This window comes from Mesoplodon densirostris, chromosome 6 (genome assembly GCF_025265405.1).
Source record: "Mesoplodon densirostris isolate mMesDen1 chromosome 6, mMesDen1 primary haplotype, whole genome shotgun sequence".
NCBI lineage: Eukaryota > Metazoa > Chordata > Mammalia > Artiodactyla > Ziphiidae > Mesoplodon > Mesoplodon densirostris.
The window spans coordinates 22007078-22022000 of NC_082666.1; the positions used below are offsets into that span (position 1 = coordinate 22007078).

The 14923-nt window shown below is 53.1% G+C and overlaps 3 protein-coding genes across 3 annotated transcripts in view; all 3 read left to right on the forward strand.

The window, feature by feature from the left end:
• The window catches only part of TMEM8B (transmembrane protein 8B), a 131803-nt gene that overhangs the window by 55472 nt on the left and 61408 nt on the right, over window positions 1–14923 (forward strand). The gene's annotated exons all lie outside the window — the stretch shown is intronic.
• On the forward strand, window positions 5666–10365 carry HRCT1 (histidine rich carboxyl terminus 1). Its single transcript, XM_060100827.1, has 2 exons — window positions 5666–6704; window positions 10295–10365. The coding sequence occupies exon 1, from the start codon at window positions 5732–5734 to the stop codon at window positions 6065–6067; it is 336 nt and encodes a 111-aa protein (XP_059956810.1). The 5' UTR covers window positions 5666–5731; the 3' UTR covers window positions 6068–6704; window positions 10295–10365.
• SPAAR (small regulatory polypeptide of amino acid response) lies at window positions 10419–11771 on the forward strand. The gene has a single exon (XM_060100828.1). The coding sequence runs from the start codon at window positions 10633–10635 to the stop codon at window positions 10858–10860; it is 228 nt and encodes a 75-aa protein (XP_059956811.1). The 5' UTR covers window positions 10419–10632; the 3' UTR covers window positions 10861–11771.

Consider the following 14923-nt stretch of genomic DNA (forward strand, 5'->3'; position numbering starts at 1 on the left):
CAATTTTTTGTAAGTCCAACAGAGTTAGCCTAGTTAGCTAGTACAAATCAGCTATATAGGACTGTACTGTAATAGGTTTATAATACTTTTCACGTAAATAATATGTAAAAAACAAACAAAAAAATAAAGAACTTTTTTTTTTCCCCCCAGTACGCGGGCCTCTCACTGTTGTGGCCTCTCCCGTTGCGGAGCACAGGCTCCGGACGCACAGGCTCCGCCGCTCCGCAGCATGTGGGATCTTCCCGGACCGGGGCACGAACCCGTGTCCCCTGCATCGGCAGGCAGACTCCCAACCACTGTGCCACCAGGGAGGCCCTAAAGAACATTTTTAATCTTACAGTACTGTACCTTGAAAAGTACAGTAGTACAGTACTAGAGCTGGCATACAGAGGCTGGCATTGAGTAAACCGGCAAGAAGAGTTACTGACTGGAGGAGGGAGAGGAGGTGGGAGATGGTAGGGCTGAAGGATCGTCAGCAATAGGAGACGGAGGGCAAGCTGCAATTTCACTCATGCCTGACATTGATGGAACGTACGTTCGCATCTTTGAAATTTCACAACTTGAAGTTTCCTATGTAGGGGACTTACTGTATGTTGAAAGGGGGAGAAAAAAGGATTTAGAAGATCCTCTCAGGAAAACAGCTTGACTTGCAAGACAAAAGCCTACTTTAAGTGTCAAAGATTGCATAGTAGCTCCTCTTTGTACTCCTTCTGTAATAATTCAAATCTCTCTCCAGTTGGATGCCCTAGATGAACTAGGAAGAAGCTCACATATTTAGAAAGGCAAAATAAAACAGCGCGTTAATACTTTGCAAAAATTACCTTTATCACATTTAACAATAAATTCAACAGATGCCTGTAAATATTGATCACGTGATTAGTATTCACTGAGCTTTGCACGGCTTACGATAGGTGCTCTTCCTGGTCAGACACACATGCGTCATTCCAGTTACTCAGGTTTTCCTTCATGGCCCTCAGCAACATGGTGTCTTTTTTCTGCCCATTAGTACCCTTGTTTATGCCTCGACATTTTATAATTTTTGTTGCCAATTTTACTGATATATTTATTCTATTATGTTTTTGAATTTGTTATTGCTATTACATAGGAAAGTCACTGCTTTTTATATTTTTATTTAAAATTTTTCTTCACTGAACTCTTGTTAGTGTGAATAGTTTTCCAGCATATTCTTTTAAGTTTTCTAGATATGCAATTATTGGGTTAGTCAAAAGGTTCGTTTGGTTTTTTCCATATGATGGCTCTAGTAGCACTTTGTTGCCTCTAACTTCATTCAAAACAATTTTGTTAGATTGTATTGTGACAGCTGTCATATCAGCGTGCATTTTTTTTTTTTTTTTTTTTTTTTTTGCGGTACGCGGGCCTCTCACTGTTGTGGCCTCTCCCGTTGCGGAGCACAGGCTCCGGACGTGCAGGCTCAGCGGCCATGGCTCACGGGCCCAGCCGCTCCGCGGCATATGGGATCCTCCCGGACCGGGGCACGAACCCGTATCCCCTGCATCGGCAGGCGGACTCTCAACCACTGCGCCACCAGGGAGGCCCTCAGCGTGCATTTTAAAAAAACTTATCAAAATTGGTGAATTTTTGTGCAACCATTTTAATATTGAAAATGGAAGAAAAAAGCAACATTTTTGGCATATTATGCTTTATTAGTTCAAGAAAGGGAAAAAGGCCACTGAAATGCAGAAAAAAAATTTTGTGCAGTGTATGGAGAAGGTGCTGTGACTAATCAAATGTGTCCAAAGTGGTTTGCAAAGTTTCGTGCTGGAGATTTCTCGCTGGATGATGCTCCATGTTCGGGTAGACCAGTTGAAGTTGATAGTGATCAAATTGAGATATTAACTGAGAACAATTAGTGTTATACCATGCAGGAGGTAGCCAACACACTCAAAATATCCAAATCAAATGTTGAAAATCGTTTGCACCAGCTTGGTTATGTTAATCCGTTTGAGGTTTGGGTTCCACATAAATTAAGCAAAATGAACCTTCTTTTTGTTTTTTTAAAATCCACCTGTTTTATTTACTTATTTGTTTGTTTGTTTTCACATCTTTGTTGGATTATAAATGCTTTAAAATGTTGTGTTAGTTTCTGCTGTACAACAAAGTGAATCAGCAATATGTATACATATATCCCCATATCCCCTCCCTCTTGAGCCTCCCTCCCACCCTTCCTATCCCATCCCTCTAGGTCGTCACAAAGCATCGGGTTATCTCCTTGTGCTATGCAGCAGCTTCCCACTAGCGATCCATTTTACATTTGGTGGTGTATATATGTCAGTGCTACTCTCTCACTTCATCCTAGCTTCCCCTTCCCTCCTGTGCTCGCAAGTCCATTCTCTATGTCTGAGTCTTTATTCCTGTCCTGCCACTAGGTTCATCAGTACTGCTTTTTAAAATTCCATATATATGTGTTAGCATACGGTATTTCTTTTTCTCTTTCTCACTTACTTCACTCTGTATGACAGACTCTATGTCCATCCACCTCACTACAGGTAACTTGATTTCATTTCTTTTTATGGCTGAGTAATATTCCATTGTATATACGTGCCACATCTTGTTTATCCATTCATCTGTTGATGGACACTTAGGTTGCTTCCATGTCCTGGCTATTGTAAATAGAGCTGCAATGAACATTGTGGTACATGTCTCTTTTTGAATTATGGTTTTCTCAGGGTATGTGCCAAGTAGCAGGATTGCTGGGTCATATGGTAGTTCTATTTTTAGTTTTTTAAGGAATGTCCATACTGTCTGTATAAATTTACATTCGCATCAACAGTGCAGGAGGGTTCCCTTTTCTCCACACCCTCTCCAGCATTTATTGTTTCTAGATTTTTTTTTTTTTTTTTTTGTGGTACACGGGCCTCTCACTGCTGTGGCCTCTCCCGTTGCGGAGCACAGGCTCCGGACGCGCAGGCTCAGCGGCCATGGCTCACGGGCCCAGTTGCTCCGCGGCATGTGGGAATCTTCCCGGACCGGGACCCGAACCCGTGTCCCCTGCATCGGCAGGCGGACTCTCAACCACTGCGCCACCAGGGAAGCCCCGGGGAGCTATAACTTTTGACAGGTCCGAATACAAAACTGATTTATTTACAGTGTCACCGCTAGGTGGTGCCACCAATTAGTGAAAACAATGGTTGCTGTCATGGGACAACCGAAAACCATTTGCAGCCCGTACAAGCACAAGTTTGTGAGCTTGTAGGGAACTTGTGTGTATAAGTGTGTGCACACACAACTCTTGGTGCATGAGTTTTCTCTCAGTGCAATGTTGGTTTACAAGGGTACACATGTGTGCAAGTCCATGCAGAGGTCTGTGCACCCTGGAGAGCATGGGCATGAAGCTAATGATATGAACTCCAAAAGTCTTGACCCATCAGCCGTATGTATTGTCTGGAACTCTGGCCTCTCATCTTGGAAGGCTGCTTGTGGAGCATGCAGAAGCCCCGACCCTAAGGGAGAAATACAGTGACAACGCCACAGGACAGCTTTTCTGAGGCAGGGAATCCCTAGACACAGCCACACATCCTCTAAGGTCATCAGTCCTGCAAGCCCTCCAAGGAGGTCTCAGTCACTTGTGATGTCCTGGAGGACCGTGGTCTCAACACCTTCCCGAGTGCCCAAAGCTTCAAATCAAATGCCTACCTTGGGATTGTATCTTCTGTCCAGATGGGGAGTGACTCTGCACTTAAGAAAATAAATGTGTGTGTATGTGTGTGTAGGATGGGGGAGCTCCCCCAATTCCCTGCTCCCCCCAAAGTCATCCAAATCCGCACACCCTTTCCCTATTATCTCTGTGGACGGTCCTCAGCTGATCTCAGCTCTCACTCTGGAGCCCCCCTCATTCCAGGAATCGTGCTGTCTTGACTATTTGCTGTCTAGAATAGCCCACAAAGCTGGGGTACCTTAGGCAAGTCCCCTCCCTCAGTTTCTCTGGCTCTCAGTGAGGGCTGGGTCTGTGTGATTCCAAGAGGCCCTTAGTGCTAACTGGAGTTCTTCCAGTTGCAGGGCCTTGCCCCCCTCCCGTGGCTGGTGTGGGGTGGGAGTCTCCTTGGAGAAGCTCCCAAGAAGGAGAAAGTTCTGTTTGGCTTCCTCCTCCTTCCAGCACACTTCCCTCCTTAACAGGCCCCCAGGGAAGGCAGCTGGGCTCGCAGGCCTCTAGAAGCCACAGGAGGGAGTTCTCACTTGAGCATCATTAAAAGTACAAGTGGCTTCCTCCCTCCATGCCCCCCACCCCAAGGTGAAAGCCCCAGGACTCATTAGACCCGCTGCCCCCAGAGCCCAATTTGGTTGAAGGGAATGCTTGGCTTTTCCATCCAGAGGAGCTTTGCCCTAAGGGTTTGGGGCTTCCCTGAGAGAGCTCATCTCAGATTGAGGTCAGAGAGGGAAGGTCCCCAGAGGTCACCTCTTGCCCTGGCACTTTTCCAGTGGAGGAAACAGCCTGCAGGGGAGGGGCTTGTCCAAGGTCCCACAGAGGTGGGCTCACTGTGGAGGGCTCCCGGGCGTCCGTGGTCTCGGGATGGAGATGCAGAGCTGGGTCTTTGGGGAGGCCCTGCAGCGTGTGAGGAAGAGCTGTGAGAACAGTCCAACAAGCCCACAGCAGAAGGGGCTGCCCAGGGAGATAGTGGGCGCCCATCCCTGGACGTGTGGGTGGGACGGGTAAGTGCTTGTCTAGATGAACAGAGGATTCAGGACCAGGACGGGGAGAGGGATCCGAAACTGCTCAGGTCCTGCCTCCTCTGTAAATTCTCCCCCAGGCAGGAATGGCGTGTCACAACTGCTGGGCAGGGAGGCTGGGGTGGAGCGAGGGCCTGCCATTTATGGCCAGTTGAGCCTGTTGGTTGGAAGCCAGGAGGCTGGCACTGGGGCCTCTCTGACCTCAGCGGCCTCCTCCCTGCCTCCTGCAGCCCTGGGCTAACACCCAGACCCTCTTAGCTCCCAGATCCAGCAGGACTGAGGATGCAGAGACCGTTGTTCAGCTTCCCTGGATGATAAAACCCTGCCTGTAGGGCCTGCCTGAGCTCCTGAAGTGTGGGACAATTGCACGATAGAACCTGACTAGTCCAGGAGGCCTCTGTGGGCTGCAGGACAGGGAGCCGCAGACTCTCAGATGGCACGAGGTCTCCCAAGTCAACTGGTCCAAACTCCACTGCCTTAATATCAGTGGTAAACGTGTCAGGATCTGGTTTAAGTGCCTTATAAATCTTAACTCCTTGAATCCTCAGAAAACCCTATGAGGAAATATGCTCTAATGAGCCATTTTACAGATGAGGAAACTGAGGCACGGAGAGTTTAGGAAACTTGTGCACAATCACAGGGCAAGTGAGTCATGTGGTTCGAGAACCCATGTGCTGTGCTCTCTCTAAGAGAGGAGGAAGCCCAGGGAGAGGACAGAGCTGGCCCAGTCACTTGGCCTAACAGCAGGACTGGGGGCCTAGACTCTCATCTCCAGCCTCCGGCCTCTCCCCACCCCGCAGCCCCTCCTTTCAGCTCCTCTGTCCCAACCAAGCCTCGCTGTGGGCCTCCCCAGAGCTAACAGCGGCCAGGCCTCCCCTTGGCTGGCAGCTCCAGCCCAGAGAGGCTGCACCCGCATTCCCTGGCTGCTCTCCAGCCCACAGGAGCTGAGAAAACAAAGTCCAGTGACCGTGAGGGCTGAGCAGAGGCTGCCGAAGGGGAGGAAGCAGCGAGGAGCCACCGAGCGGAGGCTGCTGTCAACTCCCAGATGCTGGGCCTCCTGGGGAGCACGACCCTCGTGGGCTTGATCATAGGCGCTGCTGTGGCTATTCTGCTGCTGCTGCTGCTGGCCGCCTGCTTGTACTGTAGACAGGAGGAGCCTGACGTGGAGAGGAACCACCCTGCTGCAAGGAGAAACCGAGTCCGGTGGGCCCAGCCTCCGATCTCCTCAGGCCGGGGCCACCTGGGACGCTTGCACCATTTCCGTTATTCTGGCCGTGTGCCTCACATGCCCCATGCGACCCTCCATCACCACCATCACCTCACCCACCACCATGCCCACCGTGCCCACCACGCCCACCAGGCCCAGCGAGGCCGCCGCTGATGCCTGAATGGCAGCCTGCCCCACCATCACCAGGATGCGGGGACCCCGAGGTTCCCGTGCAGAAGGGCACCTCTCAGCGGTGAACGTCGGGACCTGCTTGGGCTTCATTCGCCTACTGTGCCCCGCCAGTGTGCTACGGAGGCGGAGAACTGAAGAGCACCAGGGGTGGCCCTGCGCACACCGGAGGGTGATGGGGCTGAGAGCAGGGGTGGTGGTGGTCCTTCGGGGGCGGACGCCACCTTGTGACTGTAAGTCCCAACGGGCACCAGAAGTGACGGCCAGTCTGGTGCAGGTGCACAGGGGTGTGGGGATGCACAGAAGGTGTACCCTGCTCTCTCCGAACAGCCAGGCCTCTGGCCAGGGCGGTAGCTGGGAGGCGCCCTGGTAACGCCCTTTCATTTGCAGAAGGCAGTTTGAGGCTGCACAGTCAAGTCAATGGTGCCTTAATACAAGAAAAGAAAAACCACTAAGAAGCTTTTGTGAAGAGGCTCTTGATTGTAACTCAAGTGGGAGGGAGGGAGCGGCCAGCCCTGTGTCTGCCTCGCCCTGGACCTTCCTCTCCGGTGGGAACGAGTGCCTGGTGCGGGCCCTGCAGCGGGGGTGATTGGGCGGCTCTGCAGGGCTCCGAGGACAGTAGGTGAGAAGGCCTGGGGCCTGAGCTCTGATGAGGGGGAGGTTAGGGTTTGCAGGCAGCCCTGCCCAGACAGGGCTCAGAGAGAGGAGGAGCGAGGCCGTCCAGGCTGGCCCCTGGGCTCTACCTCCAGGGCTCTCTTCAGTCCTTCTCTAGGGCAGACTGCGCTCTGGAACTGCAGAAGCCCCCTTGCATGAGCTGTGCTGAATTAATGTTTCTTTGGTAACTGGGTCAGGGTTTCTTATCCAGGCCTTGAGTCTCCAGCCAGCCTGACCCCTCCCGTGCTTGGGTGTAGCTGGCGCTGTGTCTGGGAGGGAGGGTGTGGTGTTGGGTGGCCTTGGGGGAGTGCTCACCTCAAGGGAGTCTCAGTTTCCTCTTCCCTAAAATGGGATAGATGACAGAAACTTCTTGCCAAAGCCTGGAGGCCTGTTCCCAAATACCCCAGAACAGCTGATGGAATTCCAAAGTGAGGAAGGAAATCTTGTACTGAGGCCTTCCCTGAGGAAGGAAGTCCTGTGAGCCAGGGTGGGAAGTGGAGGGGGAGAGGCTTTGGGGCCAGGCCAGGTGGTGGGGAGGGGCTGGAGAACAGGCCAGGAAGTCCGGGGCCTGATGACTGACTCACTGGAACAGAATGTCCTGTTTCTTTTCTATTTCCTGGTGGATTCTGTGTGAGGGCTGGGATGGGAAGGGGTGGAAGGGGGAGAGGGAGGCCAATTCACACTGAGAGCTGGACTAGACGGCAGGCTTGGGAAAGTGGATCAGGGTCTACAGTGCCTTTTGAACCCGCCTCCCCTCGCCTCCCCCGCCTCCCCCTACGGCTGCCCTTAGCTCATCCCCATCCTGGACTCCTGCCGCAGGCCCTCCGGGATGCCTACCTCCAGCCCTGCCCCTTTGTGAAGCGTCCCCACACTGTAGCCTCCTCACTGCCCTTGGAACCAAGTCTCTGCCTCCTGGTTGGCCATTCAAGGCCCCCTGGTCTGTTTCGTGCCTACCCGTGTTCCTTTTGTCCTATCCGCACTGCTGCACCTTCCCTTCTCTGTGTCTTTGCCCAAGATGAATCTGAATCTGTTACTCACTCCTATGGGTTTCCAGTGTATTATTATTGTTGTTGTTGTTGTTATCGTTATTTCTGTTGGCACACTGAACACACTCTCTTTCCCTAGAGATTTACGGCAAGATTCAAAGGCCCCTGCCTTCATAGGTCTGAGAACTCTTTGAGGGCTCCCCACTGCCCAGGGTGGGACCAGTCCACACAACAGATACTCAGGAAGGATTCCCAGAGCCTCATGCTCTCTAGGAAAGTAAATGTGCTTGGAATAACCTCTGCCAGAAGCTTGGGGCTTCAGGGACACCAGGTATAGCAGTAGGACCCTGCAAGGATTAGGCTGTTGAGCTCCTGGGGCCTTGCTGAGGGAGCTTGTGTTCCTACCCTATCTCCCCAGTGTTGGGGGTGTGTGGAGGTCTGTAGCCTGCTAGCTTGGACCATGCCCCCCATCCCTCTGCAGAGCCCCATGTCAGCCTGGCTGGCCTGTCTTTCCTAAGTGTGGCTTCGAGCATCCTCTGGGAGAACCAGGATGCCTGCCATCATCTTTTCCCTTGTTAATATAAGTGGGATGTATGGGGGACTTCCCTGGTGGTCCAGTGGTTAAGACTCTGAGCTTCCACTGTAAGGGGTGCAGGTTCGATCACTAGTGGGGGAATTAATATACCACATGCCACGTGGTAAGGCCAAAAGAAAAAAAATATGTATATATGTATATGGAATGTACGGGGCGTGGTCTTTCTTCTGACCAGTAGACAGTGATGGATGCTGGGAGGACAGATGTGTGTCTAAGTGGTAGACATCTTTGGGAGCCCCATTGCATCTGGGGCTCATAGGCAGGGACTGTCTATCATAGGATTACAAAAGTCACAAGAAGAGAAAATACCTGGAATAAACCCTTAGGACAAGCAGTTCCCCTGGTGCCCTCCATCTCCCAAACTGACTAATTGATTTTGGTAATTCAGTCTGAAACCACAGGCCCCACAGATTGGTTTATCATGTTTCCTGTCTCCTGCTTCTGGTCGCCCCAGCTAATACAAATAATTCAGTATCCAGCTTTCTGTCATAGCCCCCGCTGGCTCTGGGCTCCCCCTCTGTGTGGGTGTCCGGTCATCTTAGAAAAGGGAAGAGAGAGAATTTAGCAGGGTATCATTTACTCCGAATTGTCACTCTCCCATTCTGTGTGTAGGCAGTTTCCTACAACTAGTACCAAAGAAAGTTCACTGGGCCTTGGAGAAATTGAAAAGGACCCAGGCTGTGTGACCCTGGGCTAGGCCTTGGCCCTCTCTGGGCCTTTGCACTCTGATCAGTAAAACTGTAGAAGGAGACACTTGCTCTGTGGACTGGTGGTAACTAGAGAGAGCATCGAACTAAGAGGAAAGGGAGGAAGCCCCTCCTAGACTATTTGGTACTCTAGTTATCACTACTAACTAGCAGTAGGCCTTGGGCAGGGCATTTAACCTCTGTGACTATGGGCACTGTTATCTCTGAAATGGAGATAATATCACTTCGCAATGTTGCTGGAACCATGATACTAGACAGTACCTGACTGTGTCTAGTACCTGGAATTATTGTTTCTCACAATACCTTTTCTCCAAGGTTGGGTAAAGTGAGGCTAATAACGCAGTCTACTTTCCGGAAGTGGTGGTGGTCTCAGGAGGTGTTGGCTGTGGAAGGGCTGTGACCGAGTGACAGTCAGGATGGAGCCCCTTCTTGCAGATTTACTCGTGGCCTGGGCCTGGCTCACCCCCTCCCCTGAGCCGGTGAAGTGGAGACCCTGGCAGGGAGCAGGGCTGGAGTGGCATGGGTGTGCATGGGGGTTGAGGTGGGGTGAGTGCAGTCACCAAGGGAGCCGGCAGCTGTGCGGGTCCTGGGCCCTCACTCACAATTGGAGGAAGGAATGCAGGAAGTGCTCACAGCCGCTCAGACATCTCAGAGCCTCGTCCCAGGCAGGACCAAGGCTGCGGTACCCTGGGAATGAGTGTGCCATGGCCTGGCCCCTGGGGTGGCCACCGGGCCAGGAGCCCACGGCACTGCGTACAGCCAGAGCTGTCCCTCGCGGAGCCCAGGGTAAGTTTTCACGGCACGAGCAGGCAGCGAGGAGGGCTGCGGGGAGGCTGGAGCAGAAGCCTGGGGAGAGGGACTAAGGAGCCCACAGTAGTTACTGAAGGGCTCAGATACCCCGCCGGGAGCATGACCTGCCTTATCTCAACAGCACTCTCCCAGCCCGTGCAGAAAAGGAGGTCAAATGAAAGGGCACTTGTTTCCCAGCAGCACTCCCTGCATCTGGCCCAGAGCTGCCGTTGCCTCCTCCCCACTTTCGTCCCTGCCCCCAGCACAGGGCCAGGGGTTCGAGAGGCAGCAGATAGGCTGATTCAAGGACTGGCCCAAGGTTCCTGCAGGGGAGGAGCCTGGGCTCATCTCGGATCCACAGGATGGGGAGTATTTTGTCTTTTGTCTGAGTGTAAAAACACTCGTGAACTCCATATGCGTCATCAGAGGGCCGGGTTAGTGAGGCTCCCTCTGAGCAAAGTCTTCTGCCTTCTCCTTCCAGCCCTCTGCATCCAGGGAGTCTTGAGCTCACATCTTTCAGGACAGCACTTCTTCCAGAGCTGCCAGGGGAGTTGCCCATGGCTCTTAGAAACCTGGCCTGAGGCTTAGAAAACAGTGACAGAGACCCCCTGAGGTCGGAGTAGAGCCATGTGGGGCACCCAACGGCCCAGAGGGGGCACCAGCCAGGGCCTCAGACCGGTATCTTCTTAGAAGACCACCGGAAGAGGAGCTGGAGGAGCAAGGGTACCTGCCATCACCAAGAGCCCCTCGCTTCGGATGGGGAGCTAAGGTCCGAGACGCATCCCGGGTTGCTTAGTGGGTCAGTGGCCAAACGGGGCCATGGAAACGGCAGTGATTGGAATGGTGGCCGTGCTATTTGTGGTCACTGTGGCCATCACCTGCATCCTCTGCTGTTTCAGCTGTGACTCAAGGACCCAGGATTCTCAGGGGGACCCACGCCCCAGCTTCACAGTGGCCACGTTTCGCCAGGAGGCTTCTCTCTCCATGGGGCCAGGTCACCATGCCCAGCCAGTGGCGGGTGTCCGGGACTTCTGGACTTTCATGTGAGACCTACCAGCCCCCAGGATTTGCTCTGCTGGTGGTCAGACTCATCTACCCCCCAGCAAGCCTTCTCTGATGACCCACTCCATCAAGCCTGTCATTCCTGTCCTTCCCTGCCTGTATCCAGAAAACTCCCTGTCCCATCCCATCCCAGCTTGCCATGGCCTCCAGTCTGGGAGATCCATGGTGATGGGACCAGGTGGGAGTCAGCTCTGACCCCTGAGAGCTCAGCTGGACCCAACCCACAGGATGGGGCATAGGAGAGGTCCGGAGCTTGAGTGACCGGGCAGAGTTGGATGGCATGGTGGGCCAGCTCTTCTGAGCTTCACGGTGAACTGAAATATCACTGGACTTTATTGTGAACAGAGTGTTGGTTAACTCAAGTTATCCCAGGATGCCTATGAAACTGGTTCTATTGCCACCAGAGGAAGCAGCGCCCTCAGTGGACAGTTTTACAAACCACTTCTTATCTGTTCCTCTAATTGAGTCATTTTGCTACTTGCCTGTGCATATCCTGCAGAGCCCACCCCTGAGATCTGCCTCCTACCCGTTACCCGAAATCAGCCCTGAAATTCTGAAACCAAAGGGCTGCTTCCTGGGAACTGGCTATTTATTTTATAATTGAAAATGCATATCCTTTTATGGGTCTCCCAAGAATCAGGGTTGGGGAATCACAAAAGGAAACAGAAGAGAAAAATAGAGTCACAGAAAGTACAAGATGTTTTATTAACAGGAAAGCCAGAAAGAAGACTTTGAAACATATTTTGAATGAGACTTTATTACTATATTCTTATAGGTCACTTCTATTCTTAGAGACTTTAAGTGACTTGGGTCACTCAGGAATGACAGAAAAATGATAGAACTCCAAATGACAGAACTGAAAGTTAATTTCGAATAAGTTAAAATGTTATGTTATATTGACAGTATGTAACAAAGCTCTTGTCTGCATCACAAATAAATAGATGTTCAGTTTTTTGTTTTTTTTTTTTGCGGTACGTACGCGGGCTCTCACTGTTGTGGCCTCTCCCGTTGCGGAGCACAGGCTCCAGACACGCAGGCTCAGCGGCCACGGCTCACGGGCCCAGCCGTTCCACGGCATGTGGGATCTTCCCGGACCGGGGCACGAACCCGTGTCCCATGCATCGGCAGGCGGACTCTCAACCACTGCGCCACCAGGGAAGCCCAGATGTTCAGTTTTTATTTATAGAAAATCTGTTTTCTCTGTACCCATGAAACAAATGCCAGGCCATATTTAGCATATGGTTTGAAGGGTGCAGAATTCTGAGTCTCCTGACTCATGTCTCCAGCCAGCCCTGAAGGAATGACTCTCCCAGGACCTGCCTGTTGAAGGGGGCAGGACTGACCTTGAGAGGAGGTCTGGCCTCTGAGGGTGCCCGATGGGCCACTCTGGCCACGTGGCTGCCATAGGAAGGACTCTGCGCCAAGGAGGAGCAGCTAGAGAAGGGGCAGGAAGGTGGGGAGCGAGGGGGGCAGAGAAGTGTGGAGTAGGGTTACCCGATTTAGCAAATAAAAATACAGGACATCCAGTTAATTCTCATTTCAGGTAGACAACAAATAATTTTTTTTTTTTTTTGCGGTATGCGGGCCTCTCACTGTTGTGGCCTCCCCCGTTGCGGAGCACAGGCTCCGGACGCGCAGGCTCCGGACGCGCAGGCTCAGCGGCCATGGCTCACGGGCCCAGCCGCTCCGCGGCATATGGGATCCTCCCAGACCGGGGCACGAACCCGTATCCCCTGCATCGGCAGGCGGACTCTCAACCACTTGCGCCACCAGGGAGGCCCAACAAATAATTTTTGGTATACATAGGTCCCATGCAGTATTTGGGACACACTTATACTAAAACATTACTCGTTGTCTATGTGAAGTTCAAATTGAACTGGGTGTCTGGTATTTTTTCGGACAACCCTACGAGGGAGGGAGTGGTTCTCAGAGAGGGCGGGTCAGTTGGTTGAAAGCATCAGGGGGGCCAGCGAAGGTGAGCACCCAGAAGAGACCTTGGGTTAGGCAACGTGACAGTTGACAATGACCTTGGCGAGAACGGTTTGAGAGGAGTGAAGGGAGCAGCCCCACGGCTGTGTGCTTGTGCGTGGGCGCGTGCGTGCGCAGGGGCGGTGGAGGCAGTGGGAGCTGAGTCAGCAGGAGATCACAGCCGAAGATAATCTGAAGGGAGGCAGGGCGATGTATGGTGGCCAGAGGGAGAGTTTACTACTGGTCTTTATTTTATTTTATTTTTGCGGTACGCGGGCCTCTCGCTGTTGTGGCCTCTCCCGTTGCGGAGCACAGGCTCCGGACGCGCAGGCTCAGCGGCCATGGTTCACGGGCCCAGCCGCTCCGCGGCATGTGGAATCTTCCCGGACCAGGGCATGAACCCGTGTCCCCTGCATCGGCAGGCGGACTCTCAACCACTGCGCCACCAGGGAAGCCCCTACTACTGGTCTTTTTAAGAAGGGGAGGGAGGTTGAGCATATGGAAGGCCCGAAGGAGAAGGATTGCAGAGGGAGACACTGACAGTCGCCAACGAGGAAGGGACCCACGGAAGGGTGGGGCTGGGAGCTGGAGCACGCGGAGGGGGTCCGAGGGGTCAGGTCTGGATGGCAGGTGGGGGGCAGGGCAATGCTGCTGGGAAAGATGCTTGAGGACATGGGTAGATGCTCATGTTGTGTGTGGGGCGCGTGGGGAAGGAGGGAGATGAGGGCATCATGCCAGATAGTCTGTTTTCTTGGTGAAGCAGGAGCAGCTGCTCAGAGATGGGTCTAGGGGAGCTGGGGTCAAGGAGATCCTGGAATGATGCCCCAGAGAAGGGAGGAGCAGCTCCTACAGTCCTGCTTTTCTTACGTGTGTGGAGTGTGTGGGGGCGAGAATGTGTGTGGTTTGGGTGCGGTGCGTGCGTGTGGCATCTGTGTGTGCGTTGTATGGTGTGAGTGTGTATGTTGTCAGGCGTGTTTGTGAGCATGCCGTGGTGTGTGTTGGCCTGACGTTCTCCTGCCATTCCTCCCAGTGCAGCCCATTGTGTAAGAAGAGGGAGGGGTTCTCTAACAGGCCAGCACGGAGCCCCTCTATCCCCAAGGGAGGAGGTGGCAGTGTAAGGACAGAGGCTAAGGCTGGCACCAGGAGGCTGGCAAAGCCGGGAGTGTTTACTTGGTGGCGGTGAGGGAAGAGGCTGCTCCAGGTCACCTGGAAGTCTGGGTGGAGCTGCACTTGAACCCCCAATCTCTCAGTCTCCAAATGCAGCATTCTCTCTGTTCATTCTGCTGATACTAGTTCTTACTTATTGGACTCCTACTGTGTGCCAGGCACTATGCTTTCTGCGTTTCATCTCGTCTTTGCTCACAGCGACCCCCTCATCTCCATTTTACAGTCGAGGGACCTGAGCCCCCGCTGTGGGTCACTCTGGGCCAATGCGTCCCAGCGCTGCTAGAACCTGCAGACACAAAGTGAACCTGCCCTTTTCCTCTGTAAATGGGGGCTGCAAGTCTCAGCCGACCCATTTCATATCTTCAGGATGAAGGAAAGGCTGGAGCACCAGGGATCTGATTTGCCCTGGGTCTCCCTGTACAAGAGCCTTGCTCACACGTGACCCACCTGGATCTGTCTTTGAAGAAGGAAGAGGTCTTTGCCATATACAGTTCAAACAGGCAGCCCAGGAAACCTCACCCCAGATAACTCTGCCAAGGGTTGGACTGCTGGGTTAACAGACCTCAGCCCTGGACTGCCCAGCCAAGGCCTCCCTGCAGAGGTATGGACTGTGCCTCTCCACGCCCAGGTCCACCCCAGGACAAAGGGGAGGGAGAACCCTGCTCCGCTCTGCCCAGCTCTGTCCCAGTGCTGCCCCCGCCACTCACTGGCTGGGCCTCAGCCTGGTGCAGAGGAGGTGAGAATCCTGCCCCCTTGTCTAGAGGCCATGTGAGGGAGGGAAGAGCCTGGAAACCCAGCTGTCAGGAGCCCCTGCCCCTCCGCCTGCCCTTCCTCCACACTCCTGACCCTGCAAGCAGCTTGGTGTTTCTCTCTGGGACAGGCTGGATCCTGGAATCAGGAGACCCTGAAATAA